The sequence below is a fragment of the Lolium perenne genome, chromosome 6 (assembly GCF_019359855.2).
Source record: "Lolium perenne isolate Kyuss_39 chromosome 6, Kyuss_2.0, whole genome shotgun sequence".
NCBI classification, from domain to species: Eukaryota; Viridiplantae; Streptophyta; class Magnoliopsida; order Poales; family Poaceae; genus Lolium; species Lolium perenne.
In genome coordinates this window covers 26,549,204-26,577,140 of record NC_067249.2, presented here as the reverse complement: position 1 = coordinate 26,577,140, position 27,937 = coordinate 26,549,204, and the positions used below count along the sequence as shown (strand labels likewise).

The following is a 27,937-nucleotide window of genomic DNA, read 5'->3' as shown; positions in this document are numbered from 1 at the left end:
AAATAATGAGCATACTTGCATCTTTAATTGTTGTATTTTATTATTAACCGGAAGAGATGAAGAAAAGAAATGTATCCAACAGAAAGTACATTCAGCATAATATCCTAGCATTTCTATTGCAACCTTGCTCATTTGTCAAGAATGTGAGGTAACTCACCTTATTCTCCATCTGTTCTGGGAGCAAACTATCCTACACGGAACAAAGAGGAAACATGAATTATATCTGGTGGCTACAAAGGAGCGGCCTGTTTTACTTCTGAAAATATATACATATGTGCCACACAAAGGCTCGTTTTTCATTCCTTGTATGAGAATGTGACGATATCCGTGCAACACCAGCCTTCCAGATTTATAGTGACTGATTTCACCATTCCATCATTGTTGTTTATCTGGAGAAAAGATATTAGAGCTTAAATCACAATATAATTCCAAAAAAAATTATAAGCTTAAGAAATTTCTTGGTGTTTCTGTTTTCTGTAAGTTTCGCTTTGTTTACTTTGCCATGCATCTTTGTACTGTAATACAGATGTATCTAACAGTCACCAACTATGCCCATGCTTGTCCAGGAGATGGTGCCTTGTGTTGGATAACAGGGAAACCGTATGCTCAGTCATCAGATGTATAAACACGGCATCTCAATCAAGAACATTAAATTACTTGTCTAAAAACAATCATGGAACCGAGCATGACACTACATAACCGGAAATAGCTGCAACTGATGAGAGAGCCAGCAGTCTCACTCCTGGATGTGTTCTTCTATTCTAATTCTCCAACATGTATTCCAATTGTTCTTAAATCCCCAAAATTTATGTGTTCCTACTTGTTGGATAATGTTACCGCTGACGACTCATAGCTCAAGTTACCAAGGTATGGCCAGTTACATTTTTTTCACAGAAAATAAGAAAAGGTAAGGAATCTGTGGGGTCCCGAACTGCAGTATTGTGACATATCTACTGTTATAGGGACTGCTCATATCACTGTCTAAGTTGTTGCCATCAGACTTTGGTTACAAGCATCGCAGGGCATTATTTCCTTCACCCAAAAATGAGGTGCATCAAGGAAATACGTACATGATGTCTACAACGCGTAACACTGCATAGCATTATATACACGTCCTGACATCAGATGTTTCAGGTCACTGTCAGGATGGCTTGTGTTAATGGTTAAGATTTTTTAATCGGTTAGCAAACAACAATTGGCAGTCATAGCATGCTGGTATTGCCTCGTTGAAGAGTGGGTACCTTTGTTCATGTACTTGCCATTTTTTCTAAAGCAGAAGCAAGGTAGCAGTAGCCTGGAGAGGACACACCGAAAGAACACTTCTATATTGTCAAATCATCCCCAGACTTGAGGAGTTCTAGGGTGATAACTTAGCATGGTCATGCATGGTGATGTACTGTTTTGAATAAATCTTATATGCTTATAATGTTCAGAAAACAAATATGGAGGCAGAGGATAAATCACCATCTACATGTGCTTCTATACAGCAGATCACCTCTTTACATCTCTAATAGGCCCTGGCATCTCCCGCAGATGGGTGATAGAAGAGACCCCTCCACTACCTCCAGGAAGGCCCCTGGTAGGAAGGTCCCCTGGTGACCTCAGAGGGAAGAAACTCCTAGGACCCCTTGTTATGGCTCAGGGAGAGGTCCATGTGCCCAGGGATCCTGACTTAGTTGGTCCATGGGACAACATCCACCCATAGACCCTACATGCAGAGAACGACAATATCCAGAGAAGATGCCGCAGCACCAAGGGGGTATCCTACTCATTTGTATAGGGCCACAAGCTATTGCGTGTAACTAACACTTCTACCTCAAATTCTCTCGATCAATACAAGAACACATGAACATGTGTGCCCTGAGGGACAATATGACCAAGAGGTACCCCGAAGCCTGGTGCACCGACAGGAGTAGGGTGCATTTTTTAGTGGATATTTTTTTAGCGGAAAAGGTGCATTCATTTGCACTCAAACAAGTATAAACTCCATGTCACTTTCACTCTAGTATCCCATTGACCAACATAGAAGAACAATAATTGATTGATTACAGGAAGTAGGCTGGAATAATGAATTGTCTGCTGAAAAGAATTGAATTTCCAGTTTCATGCTTTCTCCAGCAAATACAGATATCATATTAACTTGGGAGGAAAATACCAATACCGGGGAAACAGGAAAAACTGGAGGATGTCATCAGGGAAATCAATGATTTTGATGGGAGGAAGAAAGTGAAAAAAAAAATGAACTAATGGGGCACCAATTATTAGACCAAACAAACTGAGAAGAAGTTAGCTGCTACGAGGGAGATTCTCGGTTAGTGGACACACTAATATCTCCCATATATTCTGTTACTTTCAGAAAGATATATGCAAGAAGTCTATGTCTATAAGCATACAAAAGATGGGGCATATATTCTTTGGCTTCAAAAGTAGTAGGCAATGAGAATAGAAAGTTTGATTCGGGAAAGACAACTCATGTGGACAATACTGTAATTTCGAAGTTCAAAGTCCTTCGCATGACTTTGCTACTGGAAACGTAGTTGTCTCAATATCACCTCATTAGTTGTACTTTTTTTATTAAGAATAGTGGCAGGAGTTCAGCCTAATCAATTAAGAGAGATTAGTAGGACAGCAGGAGATTCAGGCAAGAAACAACTATCTGCAGGATGACTGCTCCACAGCCCACGATTGCAAGGCTGAAACAAAATGACAAGGGAAAGCATGGTACGACTATCTAAACTACTGGCTTATTGTACCTAGCTGAACTTCTGATTTGGTTGCTCTACTCTTAGACCGTTTGCCTGCTTGATCTTCAAGACCTCGAGAACTCGATGAGAAGACATGCAATTGTTGATGCTTTTCAGAGGTGGGTTAAAGCTACTGTATATGTGCTCATTTTTTCATCAATAAAACTATGCCACTAAAATGTTTGGGAAATTCGTACTATTGTTGCACTGATGCTGTGTTCTTGTTTCTGGATCAAATTAGAAAGAAAAAAATCACCTTTAATATTCTCTGATGCCTCTAATTCTGGGAACCAACAGTTCAAACTGTTTCCTGTTTGCAACAGGCACATCCTACATATGTGGTTATTTTGTGTGAATCAAGATTCAATAGTAGTACATGATGCTCTAGAGGATATTACTCAAGTGCAAGGTAAATTCAACCTTTGGTAGCCCCAAAATTAGCTTCTACTGTATAATGTTCCTTCTTTTTACAAGGAAAGAACAACTATCAGTGGCATTCAAGTTTCAACTAACTGCACAATCCACAGCGACATCATCACAACAAGCACAGAGATCCATGAGCACTAACAGGAACAAACAAACGGTACGAAAGTCTGACCCTATTTATTTACACTCACTTGTTTGCAATGTTTCGATGAAGACAGCAATGCAGTCCTGGATATACAAAGGATTGAACTTGAAGTCTTTAGGTATTTGGAAATCCGTAATTTCGTATAAATTATGGTTTATGAAGAAAATGAACATTTTAGGCTTAATAATGGATTGGACATTATAAAACTACGCTGTGGAAAGGGGCCAATGGAAGAGGCCTAAAGGAAAATCCAGAAGTGTGAGATGTGTGTTGCAGTGGTTTAATAGGCTAATTACTAGGGAACGTATCACCTGAAAACGATCCAGTTTCTGCAAATCTGCAAATGCCCACACAGCCGTTGGATCAGCTACAAGTAGTCAGATCTCGTCGTACCGCTTAGCCATCGTGCACTTCGTACAGAACACCCTACACATCTGTTTACATCTCACTTCAGTCCCTGTCCCTTTGTGTCTCCTTACCTAGTACAGAACGAATTCCCCACTCAACCCATCTCTCTCAGCTCTCCCGAGTTCCCATCCGAGTACGAGCACCATGGCGACGCTGCCCAAGCCGGCCTACCCCAGGTCGGCATCGCCGCTCAGCTAGCTCCTCTCTGGCAGTTCGCAGCCTCAGTTCTCCGCCGCCGCAGGCTGCTAGGTCCTCGCCATGAATAACTCCATTTGCAAGATCTGGGCGTGGGCATCTGAATCTAGGGCTTTCTATTTAGTTAGTCCTCAACGAGGTGAGTTTAGTCTTGTAGAAATTTCTTGTTATGGAGTCACTATATATATGGAGTTTAACCATCCCAAAAATATTGGGCAATGTATGTACACGAGTATTTCTTTTTCCGAATTTCTGTGCAAAGCTAATTTCCGCGTGGAATTTTATTTTATTGGTGATGATGAAAATTGACATGCAGCGAGTAATCTTATTACATCCAGACACTGTTAATTTGATGATGACTGCACCATGTGCTAACATAGAGTGTTGTAGATTCAGATCTATGATGATGTACAATCATCGTCATGTGCCTTCTGTGTTGTAGATTCAGAATAAGATTAGACTTCTACCTATTACTTTAGATATTCTGATGGCAACATTTTTGTTTCTCACTTCTTGTCCGTACCCTGTGCTATTCATACTTTCTGCAAACAAAATAGATTAATCATGTTTGCTGACTAAATGAATGTTGTTACTCTCATAGTATCATGTGCTATTCATACACAAGTATTTCTTGAGGTTAGACTAAATATTTTTTAGGACTAATGGTTGCCCATATATGATGGCTTGCAGGCCCAACTGTAGTATTTGATCAGAGTCTTTGTAAATTGTAATTGTGTATGCTGATTTTATTTGTACTGAAACATACAGGGTAGTCACCTCGGTTGAGCTTTATTGACATGCCATTTTGTTTCAAACCTTGTAATTTCTGCAAACTTCAACAAGCAAGTTCAACCAAAGTGGCCATAAGTGACTTTCTTTACCATCTATTATGTTCACCCGCAGCATTATTCCTTGTTTTGAACCGCTTGAGTCGCCTTCCAGTTGTTTGCATCACTACCGGATGATAATGGAGCCACATTATTTTGATCCAAGATGATGGGAACTTTTTAACCACTGCCACCTACTTGCTGTCATGGTTAGCACATCTACTTGCTATCAAGCCTGACACTAACGATTCCACCATTTTTATGTAGAATGTCCCTAACTAAATGTGTACATAGATCAGAGTGGAACAAATCTGTAGTCTTAAACCTTCATGTTATCCTTCCTTTTTGACTTAAAAAAAGATACGTGCCGTCTTATAATAGTCTTAAACATTTACATTCACATAGATTATTTCCAGGAATTTGAATGATTTTCCCAGTCTTTTTCAATGGCATCTCATTAAATTTGTGCATTTTATTTTGCAGATTTTTGAAGCACAACAATGCACTCCATAGGTCCATTCAGAAGCAGATGCCGATGCGGGATAGCCGTTCTTGCAGAATTTGAAATATGTGTTATCTAGAACTTTTTTTATCAGTTAATATTTTTTCTGGAACTAATCCAAATGCAAAGCTGTGCAGCAAGATTGCACTGAAGTCTGTTTGCTTTTGCATTTCTCTGAATGGGTATATAGTTCGATTGTTTAGTTCTTAACTGTGAGCCAACAACACTAGTGCTAACTGTAACAAAAAAATACTCTATAAGCAAATCTTTTTCAACATACGTACAAACTCATGATTAGTCAATGTTGTGGAAGATAAAGAAAAAATCAGTTAGTATATACAGCCAAAAATTCACGAAACAACAAACAAGTCATTAAAGTAGTCACTGGTACAGGAAGGCCTCGAGATGGTGGTACAGGAACGCACATCACGAACTGTACAGGGGTCCTCGTACGTTAGAAGTGACATTTGTCAAGGACCTCTTTGCAAACCGTACTTGTGACTGCGGGCAGTTTTCTGTAAGATGACTAGCACATGACTCCAAGGAGACTCCAAGGAAATCTGGATCGCTGGTCCAAGATCTAACCGCTCAGAATGGAAATTTGCAGATTTTCAGGATCTGCCCATTTCCACCTGATATGCCCCCCTAATTACTATGTGGGAGCTGTTCTATAAGCTGAAAAGAAGATTTTCAAGACAACTAAAGAATGCACTATAATGACGAGAATTTTGGAAATAAAAAAAAAACTTTAAATGCCTACCTGATGTTACATGCAGTTATGCTCAATAAAGTCCCAGTGTCCTCAACTCTGTAACATGGCTAGGATCAAGATCTGGCACTAGATCAGCTCCTTCAAGATCTTCTACAACATACTCCTGCCATAAAGAATATCAAAGCATGAGCAGATCTTTTAACATAAGTTTATCAGAAGAAAGAGAAGGTGCTACAATTTCAAAAGTTGTAGTGCTAAGAAGCTATTCTGTGCCCGATAGGAAAATGAAGGCTCGTGTAACTAACAAGAAACATCTTTTTTTTTTTTGTTAATCACACCGGGACTTCATACTCTACCTACTGGAATCATGTCTGAACAACACAGGAAACCTAAACCCTGATAAACCAATTGGATTAAAACTAGCATTCATATTTTCCAAACATATTGGACTATTGACGACATGAGTACTTGGTGGTGTCAGCACAGTTAACAGTTTATTAATCAGTTACAAAAACATTTTATTAATCACAAAATGCACTTCTTGAAATGAAAGATCAAATTAACAAACTTTTTTCCGTTTTTCTTTCTTTCACGAACCTTGGTTAACTCTTGCTTTGCAAGAACATGGTAGTGCCGATCAGTGATCCTCTGTCCACAAATTATAGCTATGAAGAACCCATACAGCAAACCAACCAAAATATTTGCCAGTACTGCAGTTTGAACAATTATAAGAAATATTAAAAAAAATCTCAGTAAGTGCTTCAAGTGCAGGCATGGGTAATATGGAGTATATCAAAATGGCATGTACATAGACAGCGTTAAAGAATATAGCATGCATGCTAATACTTGTACAATCACAAATGCTAAGCTAAATGCCAACAATGGATAGACAAATGTCATTACAATCTCATCTAGCATGTGTTGTCTTCACAGTTTCGATGCCTTCGGGGCCAAATTGAAAACATGAGTTATCTTGTTGATCCTATTGAGCATGTAGACTTCTCTCTGTCAGATATGTTTGTCTACAATTCGACAAATACTTTAGACGATCATCTGAATTATGAAAACGAATCCATTGACAGGTCTTTCCATGTGTGCTGAAAGCACAGACCACACTTAGATAACCATGACTCATCCTATATAAAATATACTTAGATTATCTTATAATTCAAATGACCAACCTCTTACTGCTATCATAAATTAGAGAAATATATGATGATCTACATCATCACAGTAGATACAGAAACACATAGAGATAGTGCCGGCGTAAGATCATTTCTACACAATATCTCTCAATACTGGCTACAAAAGTAAAATGAAATCTGCAATTAATGAAGTGGCTTATTTTAAAGAAGTAAATACCAAACCATGTTGATAGTACCATGATGAAATGAAGTACATGAGTTATCTAGTTCTCATTTAACCTTTTAGGTACTGGGCTAGTGACAATTCAAGAAATTTCTTGAATCATAGACGATGATAAACGATAACATGCACAAGGACAGTAAACATCACTATGAAAATTGAACTTACTTGCCAACGCATAAAAAACGTATGGATGTTCTTCATAACCAAACATTTCTCGCAGTTCATCTCCATAAAATCTGTATACCAGCATACCCAAGAAAATAACAACCTATCAGGCAAAAAGAAAATAAATCAACTTGGTAAGATCAAAACAATTATATATCTCTGCGCATGGTACATTATGGACTCATCATTTTAGGATGCATGCTGCAATTTTTCAACACAATAAAAAAAACATAGACATGCTTACTTCTATATTTACCAAAACAAAATTTGACAAGCCTAGAAGCAAGAAAATGTTACATAAATCTCAGCGATAAAAAAAAATTATCCATGTTCATTGGAATCTTTAGAAAGAAATTAACACCAATATATGTTCCTATTACGCTAGTATACTATTCTCCCTCTTATCGGCCCATATACTTCTTCTGAGTGGCATCTATACACAAAGCAGAACACATATTTGGTATTTCAATCAGTTACAGTATTACTGTAATAATATCATGAGACCAAAAAACGTAAATCTCACATGGGTATGTAATATAATATCACAAAAGTTCATCAGCATGTGTAACAAAAGTGTAACAAAATATCTAGAAAAAGAGAAAGATCTGGTGCAGACTAATGTTATTTAAGATCATTGAAGAAAAGTAGTCCATTGCACTAGACTATAAAAGGTGTGAACATCTTACTAGTTGTACAATAAAAAAGATCAATGTGTGATCTCTAGCAACTAGAAGTTGAAACTTCAGTGTTGACCACCATCGATCAGGAGGAACATTTGCACGAAGTACGAATGCTGCCCGACACTCGGTGCAATGTGAAAATGCAGAACCTTCCTGGGTAATGTGTAACAAAGAAGCTAGGTCAGAGCGAGACTGATAAAATGATTAACGAGTGTTAGCATATCTGATATTTTGGGTGGATATTAGGATAATTGAACACTTGAGCGTCTCCAAGTAAGTGTGGTGTAAATAAGAAAATGCTCATGAATCAATACCTTTGTTGATCTCCAGTTATCAAGACAGGACCTATGGACATACTTCTGTGTGCCCTTGCAATGGCATGGCGCAATCAAGTCATCACCTTCTTGAAGAAGGAATAAAACACAATAAACACCGACTCAATATATAACAAGATATATAGAAGTTCTTAAGGCAACATATAAGAAAAGAGTATTTCAAGACACAGTGTATTGTGGACCTTCATTATCAAGGCAAATCCGGCACTGTGATAAGTCTTGAATGACAAGCTGGGTTTCTTCATTGTCATCGATATCGTGATTGTCATTCTCAACTATCACTTGCTTGATTTCACATGAGACCAGATACTCCTTGGAGCTTCCCGTGGTGTTGGATTGTGAAACTACCTCCTGCGAATCTGGCACTTGTTCATGATCACAATTCGGCACCATCTGTGTTGCTTCGTCTTCTAGGATAGTATGAGAAGCCAGCTGCATTATGAACAATACCCAAATCATGCCTGGACGTCACTGAGGAAACATTTTGCCGGTATATGATAAAAGCAAGTCCTGCAGGATAATAAAGTACCAGTCAACTATAGATAGTAAGCATGATTCTGAAGCAAAGGTTGGGACAATTTAACTAATGAATATAATATAACACAACATGAAAAAAAAGCCGTTTAGAGGAAATTCCATAAAGTTTACCATGAAAGTTTAAAGTAAGGATACTAGTAACCTCCTGTTTGGCTGACATTCAAGAATATGGAAGTGATGATTTATACTGGGCATGCTATCAGACCATATGTTTTATCTAACTGTTGTTCTTGCAACAATTCTGGCAATGTTTTACGTGAACTCGAGATAGCTCGTAAATCATAATGGAAAACCTTTTAAACTGAAACATGGAATGGATGTGTGTTCAGTCCTTACTCTGATGTCCTACGTTGGGTTTCTCTACTTGAACGGTTCGATTAACATCCTTAAACATTTAAAGTTGCACAAAATCAGCTATGGTCCCAAGTTAGGGGACTCGTACAGTACACATTTGCTTATTTGGTACGGGCTTCAACAAAATTCAGCGCATCAAACTTGGAGACGGCAATATCGGCGACGACGGTGTCTACGAGGCGATGGCGACGGCGCGGCGCATATTCGGTGCCACCACTGATCTCGGTCGTCGCCTCTACAGGGCTCTCGTCAAAACAAATCTGCGATCCTACTACCTATCCCGGGCGGTCCGGAGACAAGGGCTTACCAGTGCGCCCCGCAGAAAGAGGTCTGGAGGGGGAGTTCCCGGACTACGTCTACTCCGGCGTCCGGCCCGGCAGCGGCGGCGGCGGCCTTCTCGAAGAATGGAGACTGACCGGGGGAGGGAGACAGAGTTTTTCTTTAGTGCAGGGAGACAGAGGTTGGTTTGGTGTACTCGTCATCGCCTGCCTCGTTGGTCTATTCATGTACTACTAGTATTTTTTTTTTTTTTTGAAACATACTCGTACGACTACTATCCCGTCAAGCAAAACAAAATTAGGTTTTCCATTTTTGGAAGTTAAACATTTCAAATTTGATCAAAATTTTACAAAAAGTAGTTTTAACATATGTGATACTAAATTATTATATTGTTGAACTACATGTCAAGATGAATCTAGCGAGATCAATTTAGTGTCATAAATGGTACTACATCCGACACTTATTCTTGGTCGGAGTAAGTATTATTTTTAATAAAGTTAGTCAAAGTTAATAAAGTTTAACCGTTCTCCAAACATATATGTATTTGACAATGGGGGAAGCATGATATTTTTCTTACCATTGACCCCATCTATACTAGGAATATTTTCACCGCGTTGGCTTGGTTTGTTGCGGCATAAAAAAATGCACAAAGGGAAATTTAAAAACTCAGTTGGTCTTGTGTGGGGAAAATAAGAACTAGCCCTCTCATTTGTCCGCCCTCGGCACTTCTTCCTCATCCCTCCTTCTCCCTTGGAAATATCCATCATCACACACTAGAACTCTCGCATGGTCCATCTATGGGTTGCAGAGCTTGACTTTGCCACCAAGCTTTAGGAGATGTCATGACTGCGAGGAATGGGTGGGCATAGTCTGATCTGGCATGAATACGATGCTAAAAAATGAACGTCAGTGATTTACGGTTTTTCGATGATGCATATGCTATTTTGACATTGTTATAAACTACGATATGCTATGATTTCTGGTGCAAATGTTGCATTCATGCTGCAATTGTTTGTTGTGTTTCCTGAAAACTTTTGTTTCTGAGTTGCATATGTGTGAGGAGTTATGTCGAGTTGCAGACACAGAAAAATAAAAGTGTTTCAGGTGTTGCTTGAAATGCTACAGCGTTTTTGCATGCTTTTGACATATCAGTGGAAAATGTTGTCATAATGTTGCAAACCTGTAAATAAAAATTTGTGTGTGAAGGGTTACACTATAAATATCGAACAACTCTAAGGGCGAATGATTTCCCCTAGTTCTCACTCAGTCGATGCCTAGCTATAGCCATACATAAAGTCTCATAAGAGAGGGTGATTGACAACCGAACTTATAAACCATAGCCGTTGAGGCGCCGACGGGAGTGGAGGATGACACAAGGTCTAGTGCCCATGTTCTAAGAGAAACCACTGCTTTGTGGATCTCACAAGTGGCAACTTGCAAGATACAAATTTGTTGTCCATGTGGCTGATACGTGCATTTTACATCATCAATATATTAACTTATATGACTTGTTTTAAATGCCGCAATTTACCAAGATCTATCATTATCTACGCCATTTTGTTGATTTATGGGACTTTCCTACAAAGTTCCTTTCATTGGTATTTAATTTTTGGGAGACAGAAAACCTCCTTTTTCGTATTTTGCTGTTTCAAAGACCTTCTAGACGTAAAAAAATCAAAGGAAAAATATGTGATCAATTTTTCATCAAGAGAAGGACCATGGGCCAAAGAAACACGAGAGGGGAGCCACGAGGCCCGAAAGATACTAGGTGGCGCGCCCCCCTCAACATGGCGCGCCACCCAGGACCGCTTCGGCCTTGAGCATCGTCTCGGATCCCCATGTTTACAGATGCCTCCGTCTCGCCAGAAAACCTACGCCATATTTTTCCCATGATTTATAGAGCCGAAGGCGAAATTCCTCTCCTACTTCGGGACAGGATAGCCTGCAGCACACCGGAGCCTCTTGTGAGGGGGAAATCAACGCCATCGTCATCACCACTCCTCCTTGGCGTAGGGGGAGGTCTATCCATCAACATCTCCATAAGCACCATCATCATCACCATATCCATATCCAAGATCCACCTCATTCCCCTCGTAGTTTGTGATTGATTGAACTCAAGATATTGTTTAAGTGTTATTTGCATGTTTGTGATTGGCAACTTGTCTTTATTAGGTAGAGATATTATATTTTTCAGATTGTGCTGTAATCCATATGCCTCTGAACCATATAACGTTTGTCACATTTGAGTAGATCCCTATGTTCTTGAGGGCATAGGATGAATTGGCTATGATTTCCATATAATATGCAATGAGTATTTGGTCAAATTTTTATCTTTTATGTGGTTCTATAATGGTTTTGTGCGAACTTTGACTGCATATTACTTCACCTATATGGGCGTATAGGGCTGCACTTTGATGTAATGATGAGGGTTGAAAGGAATGGAATGACAGAAACCGTCTTCCAATACTTTGAGTTGCATTAGTTAGAGGGATTTATGTCGGGGACCAATGAACTAACTGCTATGGTGGGACATTTATGTCTTAATGATTCATATACTTGATCATGAAAATGGCTCTAGGAACCATCATAAGAGTTGTATTTTCTCATATCTATGGTTGCACTTAATTTAGGCTCCGCCCTAAAGGAATGAAACTTGATAGTATATTCACCAAGTTGTGTAGAAATCTAAATGTTGAGTAAATCGATGCCGCCCCCGGGAAACGCTTGTCACATGTTCACACACACTTGAGCTTGTTCTCTTGCTACATAGAGGATTGGGATTTCTCTCATTGAGAGCATTTACTTGCTTCTATTTACTTTCGGTACTTTATTTTATCGCAAACTACAAACCTAAAGCACCAAAATCATTGCATCCTTTTATTGTTTTACTTGTCAAACGTACTAACCAATACCTTTAGCTCCTCGTGGGTTCGACAGCCTTTCTTATTGAAAAGTACTACAATTGATCTCCTACACTTGGGAGCCATGAATGGCTCATGCGTAACTTTACGATCCCATATCCACCGCATTTCCACAAAGAAGGCGGAGAAGATTGACACTTTTAGGCGCTTTCTATATTATACAGACCATTCCCCCAGAATTACGCTTTCTAGTACATATCGATGCAACCGCTAGCCCCTCGAACAGATGTCACTAGCCTTACGTACAATGTCAAGTTGTGTTATCATGACATGTTAATGTACAAGGACGTAAAAACCCTAAATGATGATGTGGCTCAATTACAAAGGTTGTGAACACAGTAATTTATCGATCTTGTTCAACATAGAAAGGACCTAGTAATAGGGCATATAATGGTGGTGTGGAGCGAAGAGGGAGAGATGAAGAGGCGTTGAGGAAACATTATTGACACGTGAAGGTAGTGCAACTAGAGGATATGGAGTGGTAGAGTAATTATGTAGGAGAGATGTATGGTCAAGTGCATGAAGTTCGCAAAGTTTGTTCAAGACTATGGCATAGTGAGACATGAATCTTGAATAATACCGATAAATTTACAGGAAACCCAAGGAGCTTGTAGGACACATGGGAATTAATGTTGAAATGGTAGGAGAGGGGAGGGCACACGTTACAACTAATGGATACGAGGCCAAGAGCATAATGTGCTACTCGTGACCAACTAATGATGATGTGGCTCATGTACATAGTAACATGGAAGGTTGTGGCGGCAAAAATAGACGAGTTGGCACAAATATGATGTGGCATAGTTGTATAATGAGAAAATTATTTGTAGTGAGAGGCTGCTATTTAGATATAGAAGATTTATTCGGGAGCGGCCAGAGCTCATATTAGTCGATTGAGAGCTAACTTAATTCCCATTTGCAACACATGTGCCATGTTGGCATGGATCCAACGGTTTGGGACATTTTTCTATGTTGCAAACTATGTGTAATGGGGAAAAGCTTCAAAAAAATGTGTAATGGGGAAGATTGTAGTTGAGACCGCAAAAATCTAGGTTGCAACTCATGTGTCACTCTCATGGTAGCACGAGCCACGGCGCAATCTAGTCATTCAGGAATTAGCAAAACCATATTTGCGTTTGTTGGCAGCATGAAAGTCTATCAAGGGGCATGGAATATGGAACCTGCCCAATCAATCTGCCTACTAGTCTAGTATTCAACCAAATGTAGCCGCAAATAGAGACGACATGACATCTACCGCAGGTAGCAGTGCCTACATGATTTACCTATGCTTACCTCTCCCATCGGCATGTTACATGGCTAATTCATGAGTCCTCAAGGGTTAGACATCGGTCTACAACGATCAGCCATCAAGCGGTTTGGGATCCTACAATGTTATGTTATGGCACCAATCAGCTACACCATGCATAGTCGTTCGTTGGAGGAAAAAAGTAGTCCTCGAGAGGCTATTATACAAAAGCGAGAAATTTCTTTCGCCACACAGAGACGTACAATATTTAAAAAAACAAGACTCACAACCCCTGAATATAATTTATTATCTATTTGACAAAACAAAACAAAAATAACAATGCAAAGAAGAAGTTTCAAAAAAGGAGGATAGCTAGTGCTGAAATAACTTTAAACAAAAAGAGGTAGATACTCGGACTTGATGTAATTTTTCCATGAAACATCATCTTCAAGGCTTATGTTGCAAATTCACTATAAAAATGCTACAAACTCCTACCAACTACAAACGAGATCACATCACAAGAAAAGTTACACATGATGGTATTTATCAAGACCTCTTTGACTACATTTGGATTCATAAGATTTTTTTGGAAGAATTGGAGAAAATTAGAGGGACCGCACGTCCACATCAGTGTCGAATATGACTAAGTTCATAAAGTATACATAAGCCCAAGCTCATAAGTTCCACCCATGCTTGTGTAGTTGTACTCAACCAAATATTCAGCGGGGCATGTGGGATTTTGTGACTAATGAATTCATGAAGGAGCAGGCATGCTTCCGGCGATCATGGTGAAGTCAACACAAAATTTTAGGAATCGTGTATATGTAGGTGAGACTCTTTCTTCCTTGACAAGGTTAGCCTCCCATGTACCCACCTTTTTCTCCTCCTCGGTGAGCTCCTCGTGTCATTTACGACATCACACTCCTCGCGTCAAGTGTCTAGATCTTTTACTATCTTCATGCCCATCACACGAGTCTTTCCTTTAAGATTCTTCAAGAGGTTTACAATCTCTTGAATCTTCTTCATCAACATGTCCTCGCTGCCCTCATCGTCACAGTCTCACGGATGAAAACACCACTTGAGATAGAAGAGGAAATGTAAACATTGTTTGAGGGACCACAGGAACAAGAGACGCCTATGTCGCATACGCTAAGGGAGGCATGGCTGAATCACCCCCGTGGCAAGCTAGCGCGACACCCTCAACATCGAAACATGCAGAAGGCCATTGCCAAGAAATGAAGGTCGTGACATCGGTATGAAGGGGCTTGAACAAATACGACTCCCTTTTGCTCCGATTATAAAGATGGTGCACACCCAGAAATGAATAACCACAAAGACGCACACACCCACACAAAGACACAACAACATAAGCACATGCAATCCAACAAAGCGCCATGGCGGATCGCGCATGTAAATGTGAATATATAGTATAGAGTTATCCCTCTGATCAAAACTAAAAGAGGCGTATTTTTTGTAATATTTTTTGGCAAAGATTAGAGTATGTGTGGATTGTCTGACATCCCCACTATCCTATTTATCTCAACATGCAGCTATGCCACATCATAGATGATGCCACCTCAGTTTTTTCTGCCATGTCATCAATTGGTGGCACAATCCGTTTCATTTTCTCTTCGCATACTTTCCATGCATGTGTCCTCTTCTCTTCCCCTCCACCAGCACATCATTAATTGTATTGCGTCCTCTCGTATTCACATCCTGATTTGTAACAGCAGCAGTCTGTATATCTACTCGCTTCTATTTCTTCACCAGATGAAGGCCGAGCGTGGTACCTTGCTATCCTGGATGAAGACTGACGGTGCTGATTCCGCAGTCATTTTCCTGCGGCGCACGTCGCTAATGCTTTATGTCTGCAGTTGTAATGGTCAAGGTGATGGGGATATCTCGCCTATTGAATCATAGCAGAGCAGTCATCAAGGAATCATCCGCTGCTGCCGGCCGGCCGGCGAGCCCCCTACATCCATTGCTCCAGTACCTCGTCTCCAGGTGGCTTTGGCTAGCTTGCACGGTGAATTCGATCCCTCCTCGACCTGTACATCTATCTAGCCTGATGAAGTGATGATTGATCCGCCCTCTCAACATGTATTCTTGCTGACCAGCAATCATCACTTTCTCTCGGTCATGTACTTATATATGTTATCGCCAAAAAAAATACTCAGGTATGTAATTCTGTAATCATTTCCCTGAAAAATAATTCTCTAATCTTGCTTCAGTGGTACTAAATAAAATAATGGCTTGATCTTTGCCATCCACCTCCATTTTCTTTCAAGCTTAACTATATTATTCTTCACATGTTGTTTGCAGCAGGCATATGTCACAAATATAGGCTAATGAAGTACGCACACAAGGATGAGTGATGTCGTATGGCCCTAGAGCACACTAGGACCATTGATATATCGCATGGCCCTGGAGCACAATATTTCTTTTCTATTGTTGGATCTTATGAATGTTTATGACTCAAGACTATCTATCCTTCAAAATACATAGATAAAGCAGGACGAAAGTATTTGGTATTTTCTCTGCCGTTTCTTCTAATGGATTATGTTGTATGATGCTGGAATTAACCTCAGCAGAACTATTGGTGTAGTTTTATTTCCACTTCCACCCAAGTTGTTATGTCATTACTTCCAATTTCAAGCCCGATGGATATATAGTCCGTCGAGTTTAGTCTAGCTATTCATGGTGTTCTACCTAGATTAACCAAAGTGTATTTTGCGGGCTATGCTTTACAGTCCAAACCAGAGATTAAATAAAGACATACGTTTTGAACTAACGTTTGATATTGCACTCCAGTTCAGGTACTTGAAATACAATAATAGTTGCAGGTTATCACCTAGGAGATTTGCATTAATCTTCACTTTGTGGAATGCATGCCATCTCAATTTTGTAGGCAGTGATCTTATAACTCAGCAATCTTCATGGAGGCTATGCCAGATACTGTTAGCATGTTTTCAGAAATTGCAATTTGCAAATAAATCACTATTCATTGGATGATTTAAACAAAAAGCATCGTTTCCTTCAATACATACAGTCAGAAACTCAGAAAACAGACACAAGTTGACAATAAAGATTGGCAATGGAGTATTGATACAATTAAAGAACATAAGAGGTACCATATGCCTTCCATAGTTTCAAGATCGATATATTCTACAGTATATTAAGTCACGGTCAATCCTATGATCCTATGTACAGCACCCCATATTTGTTTTTTCACCGTCCGGCCTATTTCTAAATATTGTTCCTCGCAATACCAGGAAATGAATCTTGACATGCATCTTTGATAACTCGGATATTCCACTGGTCATCGGGCATGCAGATCTAAACTTTCATAGTCTGCCCATAGCCGAGGTTCAAGAAATCTCCAGCCCTGCTGGTGTTAACATTTTTCTCTTCTAAATACCACATTATTTTTGTTGGAATTTTTGCTACCCGCTTGAGGACATGTCCAATCCTTCTTCATGCCAAAACAAGTATGCAATTATATTTTCTTTACCTGAATCAAAATATTATCACGGTGGTGCATGCTTATCACGGGTCTGGTTGTTAAGTACTCCATGGAGCAGTAATGTGACATAAGATGATTTCCAATTAAAATTTTAGTAAAAAAAAATTCTATGCTGCTAAGAATTCCCGCAACAACGTGTAGGGTATCATCTAGTATATAGTATAGAATCATCCCTCTGATCAAAACTAAAAGAGACGTATTTTTTGTAATATTTTTTGGTAAAGATTAGAGTATGTGTGGATTGTCTGATACACTGAACATATAATTTGAAACTAATCGTTAACAACGGCATACACCATATACATAATTTACAAACTCTTCTTTATTGAAACATCCATACATTTGAAGATGTACACCACCATGGTTTTAAATTTCGGATTGAGACCCACCAAAATACGGATTTTACTCCGGACTTATCGCTACCACATTTCGTAAATCTAAACAATACTTAATTAAAATTAAATGTCACGTGAATTTATTTTAAATCTACTTCAAAATATTCGAGGAGTATATATTTGAGGACAACCACAGCGCCTCCAATAAAGAGAACAGAAACACGCAGGTTCAAACAGGAGAAACAACCTCCGCGCCTCCTACAAAGAGAGCAAACCAAGTAAGCCTATGCGCCATCAATCCCATTATCCCACTCCGCGCGTCGAACTCATTCCCAGCTTACCAAGATCCGGCCACTTCCCGCGCCGGCGACCCACCGCAATGAAGCCCCCGAGCCGCCTCATCATCGCCGCGCTGGTCGTCGCCACGTCGCTGCTGGTCCCTAGCCTCCTCAGATCACCGCTGCCGCCGCTCCCGTGCCTGCCCGCCGTCACTGCCCCCTCAGGCACCGGGTACCAGCCGTCCGGCCTCGCCGCGCTCGCCGACGCCGCCGTCTACTACGCCACCACGCCGACGGTTCCGCAGCAGACGCACGACGAGATATCGCTGGCCCTCGCCGTGCTCCGCCGCCGCGCGCCTGTGCGGCTGCTGGTGTTCGGCCTCGGCCACGACTCGCCGCTCTGGCACGCGCTCAACCCCGGCGGCGTCACCGTGTTCCTGGAGGAGGACCCGGAGTGGCACCGCGCCGTGTGCTCGGCGTCGCCGTTCCTGCGCTCCCACCTGGTCAGCTACCACACGCGGCTAGACCAGGCCGACCTCCTCTTCGACAACTACAGGCGGGTCCCGTCCTGCGTCCCCGGCGCCGGCGCCGATGACGAGCCCGCCGTCCAGGGAAACGACGCGTGCCCGCTGGCGCTGCACGACCTGCCGCCGGAGGTGTACGAGCACGAGTGGGACGTGCTCATGTTGGACGCCCCCAAGGGGTACTTCGCGGCGGCGCCGGGGAGGATGGCGGCGATATGGACGGCGGCGGCGATGGCGCGGGCGAGGCGCGGCGAGGGCGACACCGACGTCTTCCTGCACGACGTGGACCGGAAGGTGGAGAAGATGTACGCCGAGGAGTTCCTCTGCGACCGGTTCCGGGTGGGAGGGGCCGGCCGGCTCTGGCATTTCAGCATCCCGCCGGTGTCGCGGCGGGACAACACGACGGCGGCCGGCGGTGGCGAGAGGCCGTTTTGCTGACACCTACGGACAGTGAGACGTCAGAGGTGGGCCTCAGTACATGGAAATACCTATTCGCAAAGAAAACGATGTGGAAATATCAGGACTGCGCGCACGACAGACGTGGAGTCCAGAGGCTACTAATGTAATCACTGATTGATCTAGTAGCAATTTTTATCGCGAAAATGACCTATGTGCTGTGGGACTCTGGTACGTCGATGAATATATAAAGCCATTGAGCCTGCTATTGGTGTGAACCAGTTGAGTGCGTGTAATAAGTTGTCGTAGCTGATGTCGTCCCACAAATTTGTGGTACTATATAAATAAAATTTTATCGTGCAAATACATTTTTGCGGTTGGAAAGAAATAGTAGAGTCTTTGATAGGTTTGCTACCTTGCCGATGGAAGTCTGTCGGAAAATTAGAGTGGAGTTTGCTCAATGGAAAAGAGCGAAACTGTGTGGAGTTGTGGGAGTTAGCGAGTAATAGCGCGTGTGTCTCTGTGAAGGTTTTGGAGCTCGATCACCTGTGATTTGAGCTCCATTGGAGTTTCTTGCACTTAAACCCTCTTTCTATCTTAATATGAAAGACACGCAATTCTTGTGTGTGTTCTTGAAAAACAACAAACCAAACAAGTTGGGTTGGATCGATCAAGGTGCCGCCGCATTTGCTGATAATTCTTTGACCCTCCATAAAAACTCATGCAAAGGTAGTTGTCATGTTTATCGGCAGGTGCTTCGTATGCAAGCATCCTCATCGCAGCGGTGTTTCGTATGCAAACATCCTCATGGCGCGGTGCACTTTGAATCGACGAGAAATCGGACATGCCAACAGCATCATGCTTCAACTTGAAATAGGGGAACGCCGTGGAGGATATTCATCTATTAGACTGCGTCGGGCGAAAAGACTCTTTAGGACGCGCGGCTAGAAGAGGTAAAATAGCCGGTACGCCTATCAAAATTTGGGAGGCGTTTTGGAGGACACGACTGGCTCTTATACCCTGACCCGAACCCGTGGCCCATGGCCACACCACACGGTACACGAGGGCCGATTCACTAATTCCATGTCACACGACACAAGTTCAGGTAGTACAATTAACTGACGAAGTGGACACCTAAAAACTAAGATGTCTTCCCTGCAGATACTTGACCTCTCCCGGCGCTTAAAATTGTTCCTGGCACTTCTTCCTCCCTTGATCTTCACAACAGATTGTCCCTTACTGAAACGGTAGTTGTAATTAGCTAAGTCTCAAGTCGTGTTTTCTTTGTTAGCTGATGGAATCACCCAACAAATTTGCTAATCCAAGTCGTAGTTAACGACAATTGAATGGAGATTTGGTACACATGAGCACCAGTGATCCCATTTTTTAAAACAAACAAATTTGTGAGTTTCAACAAAGAAAATAAAAAAACCAGATATAGGAAATATTGTATCCCATAAACGTGCAAAATATTAAATTCAAATACTTTATATTCTAAAAGTGTAGATCAGAGTATGTACATTTACAAATCTCCAAAAATATCAGATTTTGTCATTTTTATCTAGCCCATGCTAAAAAGAATTTCGGTTGAGGTTTTGCATGACAAGGTCCAGAATTATTTTTAGATTTTTTTAAGATTTCTAAATATGTTTTTCAATTTTTTCAGTATGAAGAAAGACTGGAGCTCAGGAGACACCCTTTCCGCAGAGAATCGCACAAACTGAATGTACCAAACATGCAGGTGAGCCTCCCGGCCTATAAACTACTAGCCACCAGCAGCAGCACATTTACACACATCCATTGATCGATCCATCTACATAACTCAAGCAGGAGCTCGAAGCAAATCGGTCGGAGTTCAAGCTAAATGATGTCAATCCAAGACATTCTGCATATATACACTCCAAAATGAACGAATGGAAATTGCAGAAAAACGCTGTGATGTCGCTCTATTCAGAAGTCTTTTACAATAATGTATCACTACACATGGAAGGCAACTGAAACAGATGGGGATGAATAAGAGCAAATATTACACAAGAAATGCCGAGGCAGCATTTCAGAAAATATCAAAGCTTTACAATGGTGCAATTATTACATCGTTATGTTACAATAAAACAGGGAGTGTACACAGAACTAAATCACCTCCTCCGCTTTGATCCTCTCGATTTGCTGGGGGCCGAAGGTTTCTTCTTGGCTTTGGACACGTCGCACTTGGGGCACAGCCAATCGTCATCTGGGACACACTCCAGAGGAGGTTCGCAGCAGTCAATGTGCATGCCAGCGCCGCAGCCAACCGAGCCGTCCTCGCTGCCACAGATCAGCATCACCTCTCCCCGGTCCGTGCTCCCGCAAACTGAGCAGCTCAGGTCATCAGCAGGATCATCGTCCTCAAGTTCTTCCAGATCATCTGTGGCCACCTCTTGTTGGTTTTTCAGCAGTTTGGCAAGGGACTTGTTGGCCAGACGGTTCGTCTTGAAGAGAACGTGTCTGTCAAGGGGGTACCCAGGCTTGCACACGTACTCGACCAGGTAGTCAGCGCTGACACATGGGATGTTGTGACTGATGAATTCTTGAACCCATGCATCTGCACTGGGCATGCTCGCTGAGATAACAGCAAAGTCAACACCAGAGTTCAAGAACCGGGTATATGGTGGAGAGGTTGCCAAGATGTTGCCATCGCCTGCACGCACCGCACGCTTCACAGTATCCTGGTAAGAAAAGAGCATAGTTTTTAGGATGCGCTAGAGGATAAAGAGCAATGGAGCTTCCAAATATAAGGTCTAGACGCGCTTACAGTGCAGCATTGCTTTATAATAAGAACTAATGATTTTGGCAGATAAGTTGATTGGCAAACAAGACTTACCAGTGAAGGAGCAATGAGCTGTCCATACACAATTATCTGCATTCCGTAGAAGGCACCATGACCCATCTGTTGCTTTATAGCACGCCATTTCCTGGGAGCTTCAAAGCTAATTGTTTCACCCTCATTGAGGCCAGTGCCAGACCATTCAAATGGCCCTTCATCTAACAACTTGCCAGCCTCATTGCAAGAGGTCAAGTAATCAGGCTTGAGTATCCACCTATTTTGGGAGTAAAAGAGCTAACATTCAGAATTGTGATATGGCAGACTTTGGCAAGTTAAGTAGGTCAGACATAATTGTAAGTCACATATGTAGAAAACATGTGATAAGCAGTAATTTGCCTTCTTATCTCGCTGAAATAGGTCTATAAAATAATCAGTAACAAGTTAGTGAAATTTAAGTTTCTAAGGATCTAGATCAGCGTTTGTACCTGCCTGCAGCAGCTGCTGCGAAGAACTTTTCAGTTCTCCTAAGAGGGTCCGGAGCAATAAAATGTGTTGCTTGATATGACCAATGATGTGAATCCCTGCAAACTCTTCCCTTCAGGCGTCTAAGTATTGACCTATAATCTCTTCTCTGCCAACGATGTCCACTTAAAATAAAGCATGTAGGGTCCAATGTGATGAAGGTTCCAGCTCCATTTCCTTCTCTCCCTCCATGCTTGTCCAGCATATCTGTGTTTTTCTTCGCTGATTCCAAATCGAACTTGGAATTCAAACCACGATTTTCACAATCGGATTTAGAACTGAGATTACCAGGGTCGTGCCGGTTCTCTTTGTCATGGTCTGAAGCAGTAGCTTTATTTCTTGCACTTCTCAAAGCAAATTTGGAGTTCAAACCACCTTTTCCACAATCCGATTTAGAACTGAGATTGCCATGGTCTTGTTGGTTCTCTTTGTCATGGTCTGAAGCAAGAGCTTTATTTCTTTCACTACATCTCAACTTAGACTTGTGCATTCCTTCTAATTTTTCTACGGTGAGAGTGTCTTTGCAAGAAGATACAGATACATCTCTCATAGCATCATTATTGTCCTTCCGGGAGTCCTGGTCGGCAGTTACTTCATCGATATTGCATGTGCTCTCCATTCTCTTTGATGAGAATGCTTTAGCTGCAGATACAAGTGCACTACCAATTTTGTTATGCTTGCTGCCTGACTTGTCTTCCACGGCTTTTATTTTCCTCTTGGCAACCACTTTCCTAGCTCTAGTTTTCGACATGTTCTCAGGAGAAATTGCATCACAACCATCCACACTTGCAGTACTTGAAAGCTTTTTAGGGCAATCTTCTACATTTTCTGAAGGAAACAAATCATCAAACAGTGACTCTGCAGGTACTTTTTCAGCTTCATCAGCTGGTGATTCAGTGGTCATGTTGGTGTCAGATTTTCGAGACTTCTTGGCAACTGTACTTTTCACCCTCGTATTAGGCAATTTCTTGGGTGACTTTCTTTCATGTTCAGCATCAAGTGCACTGCTACAAAACCTCTTAGGACCTGTCTCAATGTTTTCCTGAGAAATCACTTTATTTAACTCCAACTGAGATCCTACCTGTGCAGCATTAACCTCAATGTGTACACTCTGTTGCCTCTTCGCATGGGCACTCCTGACTCCACCAAATGGAACTTTCTTTGAAGAAGTTGTTTTTCGTTCCGTTACACTTGCACTACTGGAGCCCTTTTTAGATGTTGCACTGGCAAGCTGGCAAGGAAGCATTTTTTCAGTCTCTGGTTCAGAAACTACTGCCTTACCATTGTTAACCACTGATCCATCAACCTCCAGGCTATCACTGTGGGGTCTCTTAGCACCAGCATTTCTTGCTCTAGGAGTTGCCTTGGTCTTTGGTACCGTGAGGGTCTCATTTGAGGAACTGAAATTATGGTTAGCAAGAACTGACATCCTGCTTGAGCTGGGAGTGCCAGCTGGAACTTTCTTTAGAGAAGTTATTTCTCTTTCCGTTGCACTTGCAATACTGGATCCATCTTTAGGAATTGTACCAGCCTGCTGACAAGGAATTATTTTGTCAGTCTCTGATTCAGAAACAACTGCCTTGCCATTATTAACCACTGACCCATCAACCTCCATGCTAACACTGCAGGGTCTCCTGGCACCTGTTTTCCTAGCTCTAGGAGTTGCTGTGTTCTTTGGTACCATGAGGGTGTCATTTGAGGAATGAAAATGATGGTTAGCAGGAACTGCCATTGTGCTTGAGCTTGGAGTGCCTGTTGCACCAGTTGCAATATCGCTTGAGCTTGTAGCGCCTGGTGCACCAGTTGCAATATCTGTTCCAACATCTACCTGGACCTGATTTGGATTGTTCAAATTTCTTACTGCAGCTTCCTCTCTATTGCCACTGATAACAAATGGAGGTTGAATGGGAGCCCCACTATCAGTATCCGCAGAACTTGCAAACCTACTGAAATTGGGAGTGGCTTGAAGTTGAGCTGTGATATCATGTGTCTTCTTGACCATATTTTCTTCCTTTCTGGTCTGACCTGAAGTGTTAACATATTCATATTCAGCTGCCTGTAAGTGATTTGGACTGTTCAGATTTCTTACTGCAGCTTCCTCTCTGTTGTCACTGTTACCAAATGGAATTTGAATGGGAGCAGCACCATCAGTGTTCGCAGAACTTGCTAACCTACTAAAGTTAGGAGTGGCTTGAAGTTGAGCTGTGATATCATGTGTCTTCTTGACCATATTTTCTTCCTTTCTGATCTGATCTGAAGTGTTAACATATTCGTATTCAGCTGCATGGACCTGATCTGGACTGTTCAGATTTCTTTCTTCAGCTTCCACTCTATTGCCACTCTTAACAAATGCAGTTTGAATGGGAGCACCACTATCAGTGTTAGCAGAACTTGCTAACCTACTAAAGTTAGGAGTGCCTTGAAGTTGAGCTGTGATATCATGTGTCTTCTTGATCATATTTCCTTCCTTCTTGATCTGACTTGGAGTGTTCAGATGCCTATCCACAGCCATATTTTTATCATCATTGGGAATGATGGGTGGACGGATCTGTGCATCGATGCCAGGATTGCCAGAAGTTCTTATGCTACTTTGGGGGTTGGGAGTGCGCTTAACACTGGATCTGCTGTTGAATGGCTTTCTGTCTACATCTTCTACTTCATCGTCCGAATCCTTGACTTGCGCCTCCAGCATCTCTAGTTCCCAACTACTGCATGAAATAAATAACCAGAATTGGTTTTTTGTGATATTCAGTAATAGATAGCCTCACTGATTAAATCAGAACATGTATACAACACAAGTGAAAAGGAGAACTCGAAAAAAGCATGCAACTGTACTTTTACTTGCCTCTTGCTATAATCATCTACTGGAAGAATTTCCCATGACTTTAAGCTGCAAAATAAATAAAGGGCAAAAATAGTATTATAGTATTTAACACATGAGCCATACAGTTAAGAATATAAGGAAAAGCTGCAGTGCAATACCAATCTTCCAACCACCGGTGATTAGTAAGCTTGATGTTCACCTTTTTAGCAAGGTCGTACTTCTCACCTGGTTCATTTGAATAACTGAGATATTGCATTCACGGAGCATATAAACTTTCTAGCAGCATGATATAGATGCACAAAGAGAAGGTCCAAAACAAACAATCTATAAGCATGTTGTGATTTATCAAGTTACTGAGGAGACATTTTTTCAGAGGCTTCCTAAACGGTACAAAGCTTAATATTTATCCCCAAGATACACAGCGTATGTTCGACCAAATCTCCTAACGTATCATGTTCATCATTGTACACCGCACATTTTTTTCTATAATTTCATCCCCTCTTTTTATTCAACTAAAAGGACCAAAAAAGGGAACCAAACTGGAAAAATGGAAAAATATCAGGAGCGTACAGGCATCCTATTTTGTACACCACACATGCCAAAGGCTATGTATGATCATGAGATAACTTTTTATATGGCTGACATAAAGACAAGAAAAGCAAAGATTCACAATGTGATGCCACCTCTGCTTTCAACCACCAAATGACAGTGCACTGAACATTTTGTTGACATCAAAGTTTCTTACTTCAAAATTACATCTACCCACCCTCTAGCCTATAAGGTGGACCAAAGTGGGCTGGAATTATTTTACTAAATTGGCTAGCAAGGGTCCTCAGCTCAAGACCTCATGGATGTATATCATATCAAGTTCTATGCACCAAATAGTAGACCTAAAATCCTAATCTGATGACAACTTGAGGAACAACTGTCATCTTGATTGACACCAAGTTACGAATTTGGGTATAAGATTCTTACTGGTCCACTGAGTTAACCCTTACCAATGAAACTATATACATCAGATGTAAATAAAAGGGCCACCAATAACCATAGGAAACAAAAAACTCATGCCAGATTTCGCAAATGCATGGTCACAAATACAGAGCAACAGCAATGAAGACCCGGTGCGGGAAAAGCAGCAAAACAAATAGCATAAACTATTTATACATATTAACGGCAGTGAACAGCTGCTAAAAGCAACAGACCTTCAAATTTATAGCAAACAAGATGAGTGACTACGCCTCCTACCAAAGGCTTGGAGAAGTGGGCGCCCATCAGAGCGACCATTTTCTGCATTAAAAATGAGAAGGGAACACAGTGCACTGTAAGTCGATATATATATAACTAGTGAACCACAAAAAACGAAGAACACAACTTCATTTCCACATCTCAAGTACCGGCAACGAATTCCACACAAACAATATGGTGCTCTGGCATCAGCATAATGACAAGCAAACAAATTATCTTCAAGACTACATATATGGACCCATGTGATAGGTACCAAAACAAATAGGGACTGTACTACAGAGAAGTAAAGTCATAGGTTGGTATGTTATGGTCAAGTAAATACAATTTAGTAGCAAAAAAAGTTAGCATCTAAAGCAGTCAATCAATTCCTTGAATGCTACAATGAAATCAGAATGATACCATGTGCAGAATGCGACCAAAACTTAGTTTTGGTACGTTATGTTCAATTAAGGAGGTCGACTAAATGCTGCTAAAACTCATGTTTCAGAGTTTTGTCCAAGAGATATGAGGATAAAAGTAGGCAGCAAGGGGTTACCATTATATCTTCGCGGTCATTCCGTTGGTACCCCGTCAAACAGATCCGGAGTTCGTCACTGCCCGGTATTCCCTTCAAATCTCTCGTTGGCCAATAAATAACCTGTGGACAGAAAATGCCGCTTGAGGAAACCAAACGAGTGGCAGAACTGCGGCGATAGACGCATATTACACACCAAGAGCAGCAACATCTGAGAAAGATTGCGGCAGTATGGTACACGAAAAGGATTGGGGAAGTAGAGAAGCAGTTAGCAGTGGGAACTGGGAACGGACCCTGTCGGCATCGGCGAGAACAGCCCGGTCCAAGCTGTCGTCGACCCAGAGCTCGCTGACGACCTTGTGGCCCTGCGCTCGCGCCGCCACGCACACGGGGTCATCCTGCACACACGCAGAGAGAGAGAGCCAGATCGGTTCCAGATCCCGCGAGAAGAAAGGCGAGCGAAACATGGGCAGGGCGGGACTCACGTAGACGCGGCCGCAGGCGACGACGTGGGTGCAGCCGCCGCCGAGCCGCCCGGCGTCGGCGCCGCCGCGCCGCACCATCTCCGCCCGGTACTGCAGGAACGGGCAGCGGTTAGCGCGTGTCCAGGAAGGGTGGGCGTGGGTTGGCGAGGGGGGAGGAGGGGGGCACCTGGGACTCGGAGACGCTGTCGAAGCCGACGAGGACGAAGCGGACGCCGGCGAAGAGGTTGCGGTCGTCGTCGTCCGGCGAAGACATGGCGGGTGTGGACGGAGGGAGGGACCTGGCCTGGGGGCGGTCTGGATAGGTGGAGGGGCTAGGGTTTGGGTTTGGGGAATTTTGTGCGTGTGCTCGGGAATGGGGATCTTGCCGGGGAAGGAAGGAAGGTTTGGAGGAGAGAGAGGGAAATTGGGGGTTTCGGTTTTGGCCTTTTGGAGGGAAATGAAACGAATATAGGGGGGCAAGCCCAAAGTTCAAAACGGAAAATAGGGGTCGGCAGTCACCCGCTTTTTTAGGGAACGGCGCCACGTCCATTCACGTGACCGACACCTTGCACCACACGTGGCTTCCCTTTGAAGTCTTGAACAGTCCCACTGAGCATGAGGGCATCTCCAACCGCGCGGTTCGCGCCCGCGCGTCCGGATGGGTCGAG

At 42.0% G+C, this 27,937-nt stretch overlaps 4 protein-coding genes and 1 long non-coding RNA gene across 6 annotated transcripts; 3 read left to right on the top strand and 2 right to left on the bottom strand.

Moving 5' to 3' along the window:
* Positions 1–15: 15 nt before the first annotated feature.
* LOC127308528 (uncharacterized) lies at positions 16–9,885 on the bottom strand. Of its 2 annotated transcripts, none has more exons than XM_051339379.2 (8): positions 9,706–9,885; positions 8,690–9,017; positions 8,487–8,572; positions 8,179–8,325; positions 7,493–7,595; positions 6,557–6,669; positions 6,008–6,122; positions 16–389 (listed from the first exon to the last, which is right to left on the bottom strand). In XM_051339379.2, exons 2-7 carry the CDS (start codon positions 8,964–8,966, stop codon positions 6,030–6,032), a joined length of 819 nt encoding a protein of 272 aa, XP_051195339.1. In that variant the 5' UTR covers positions 8,967–9,017; positions 9,706–9,885; the 3' UTR covers positions 16–389; positions 6,008–6,029. The 2 variants fall into 2 exon arrangements, with proteins under 2 accessions (XP_051195339.1, XP_051195338.1); XM_051339378.2 differs by having other exon boundaries at positions 8,487–8,575; positions 9,706–9,884.
* LOC127308529 (uncharacterized) lies at positions 2,573–16,632 on the top strand. The gene is made up of 5 exons (XM_051339380.1): positions 2,573–2,721; positions 2,790–2,863; positions 3,068–3,153; positions 3,272–3,327; positions 15,612–16,632. The coding sequence occupies exons 1-5, from the start codon at positions 2,704–2,706 to the stop codon at positions 15,759–15,761; spliced, it is 384 nt and encodes a 127-aa protein (XP_051195340.1). The 5' UTR covers positions 2,573–2,703; the 3' UTR covers positions 15,762–16,632.
* On the top strand, positions 3,677–5,449 carry LOC127308530 (uncharacterized). Its single transcript, XR_007856635.1, has 2 exons — positions 3,677–4,057; positions 5,229–5,449. It is a non-coding gene; the product is annotated as an uncharacterized lncRNA (long non-coding RNA).
* Positions 16,633–17,752: 1,120 nt separating the features above from the next.
* On the top strand, positions 17,753–19,175 carry LOC127308531 (arabinogalactan O-methyltransferase 1-like). Its single transcript, XM_051339381.2, has one exon. It carries the CDS (start codon positions 17,986–17,988, stop codon positions 18,937–18,939), a length of 954 nt encoding a protein of 317 aa, XP_051195341.1. The 5' UTR covers positions 17,753–17,985; the 3' UTR covers positions 18,940–19,175.
* A 1,587-nt stretch (positions 19,176–20,762) lies between these two features.
* Positions 20,763–27,655, bottom strand: LOC127308532 (BRCT domain-containing protein At4g02110). The gene is made up of 10 exons (XM_051339382.2): positions 27,457–27,655; positions 27,291–27,380; positions 27,099–27,203; positions 26,827–26,928; positions 26,249–26,333; positions 25,205–25,271; positions 25,068–25,112; positions 22,186–24,930; positions 21,758–21,974; positions 20,763–21,602 (listed from the first exon to the last, which is right to left on the bottom strand). Exons 1-10 carry the CDS (start codon positions 27,541–27,543, stop codon positions 21,033–21,035), a joined length of 4,113 nt encoding a protein of 1,370 aa, XP_051195342.1. The 5' UTR covers positions 27,544–27,655; the 3' UTR covers positions 20,763–21,032.
* Between the last annotated feature and the right edge of the window lie 282 nt (positions 27,656–27,937).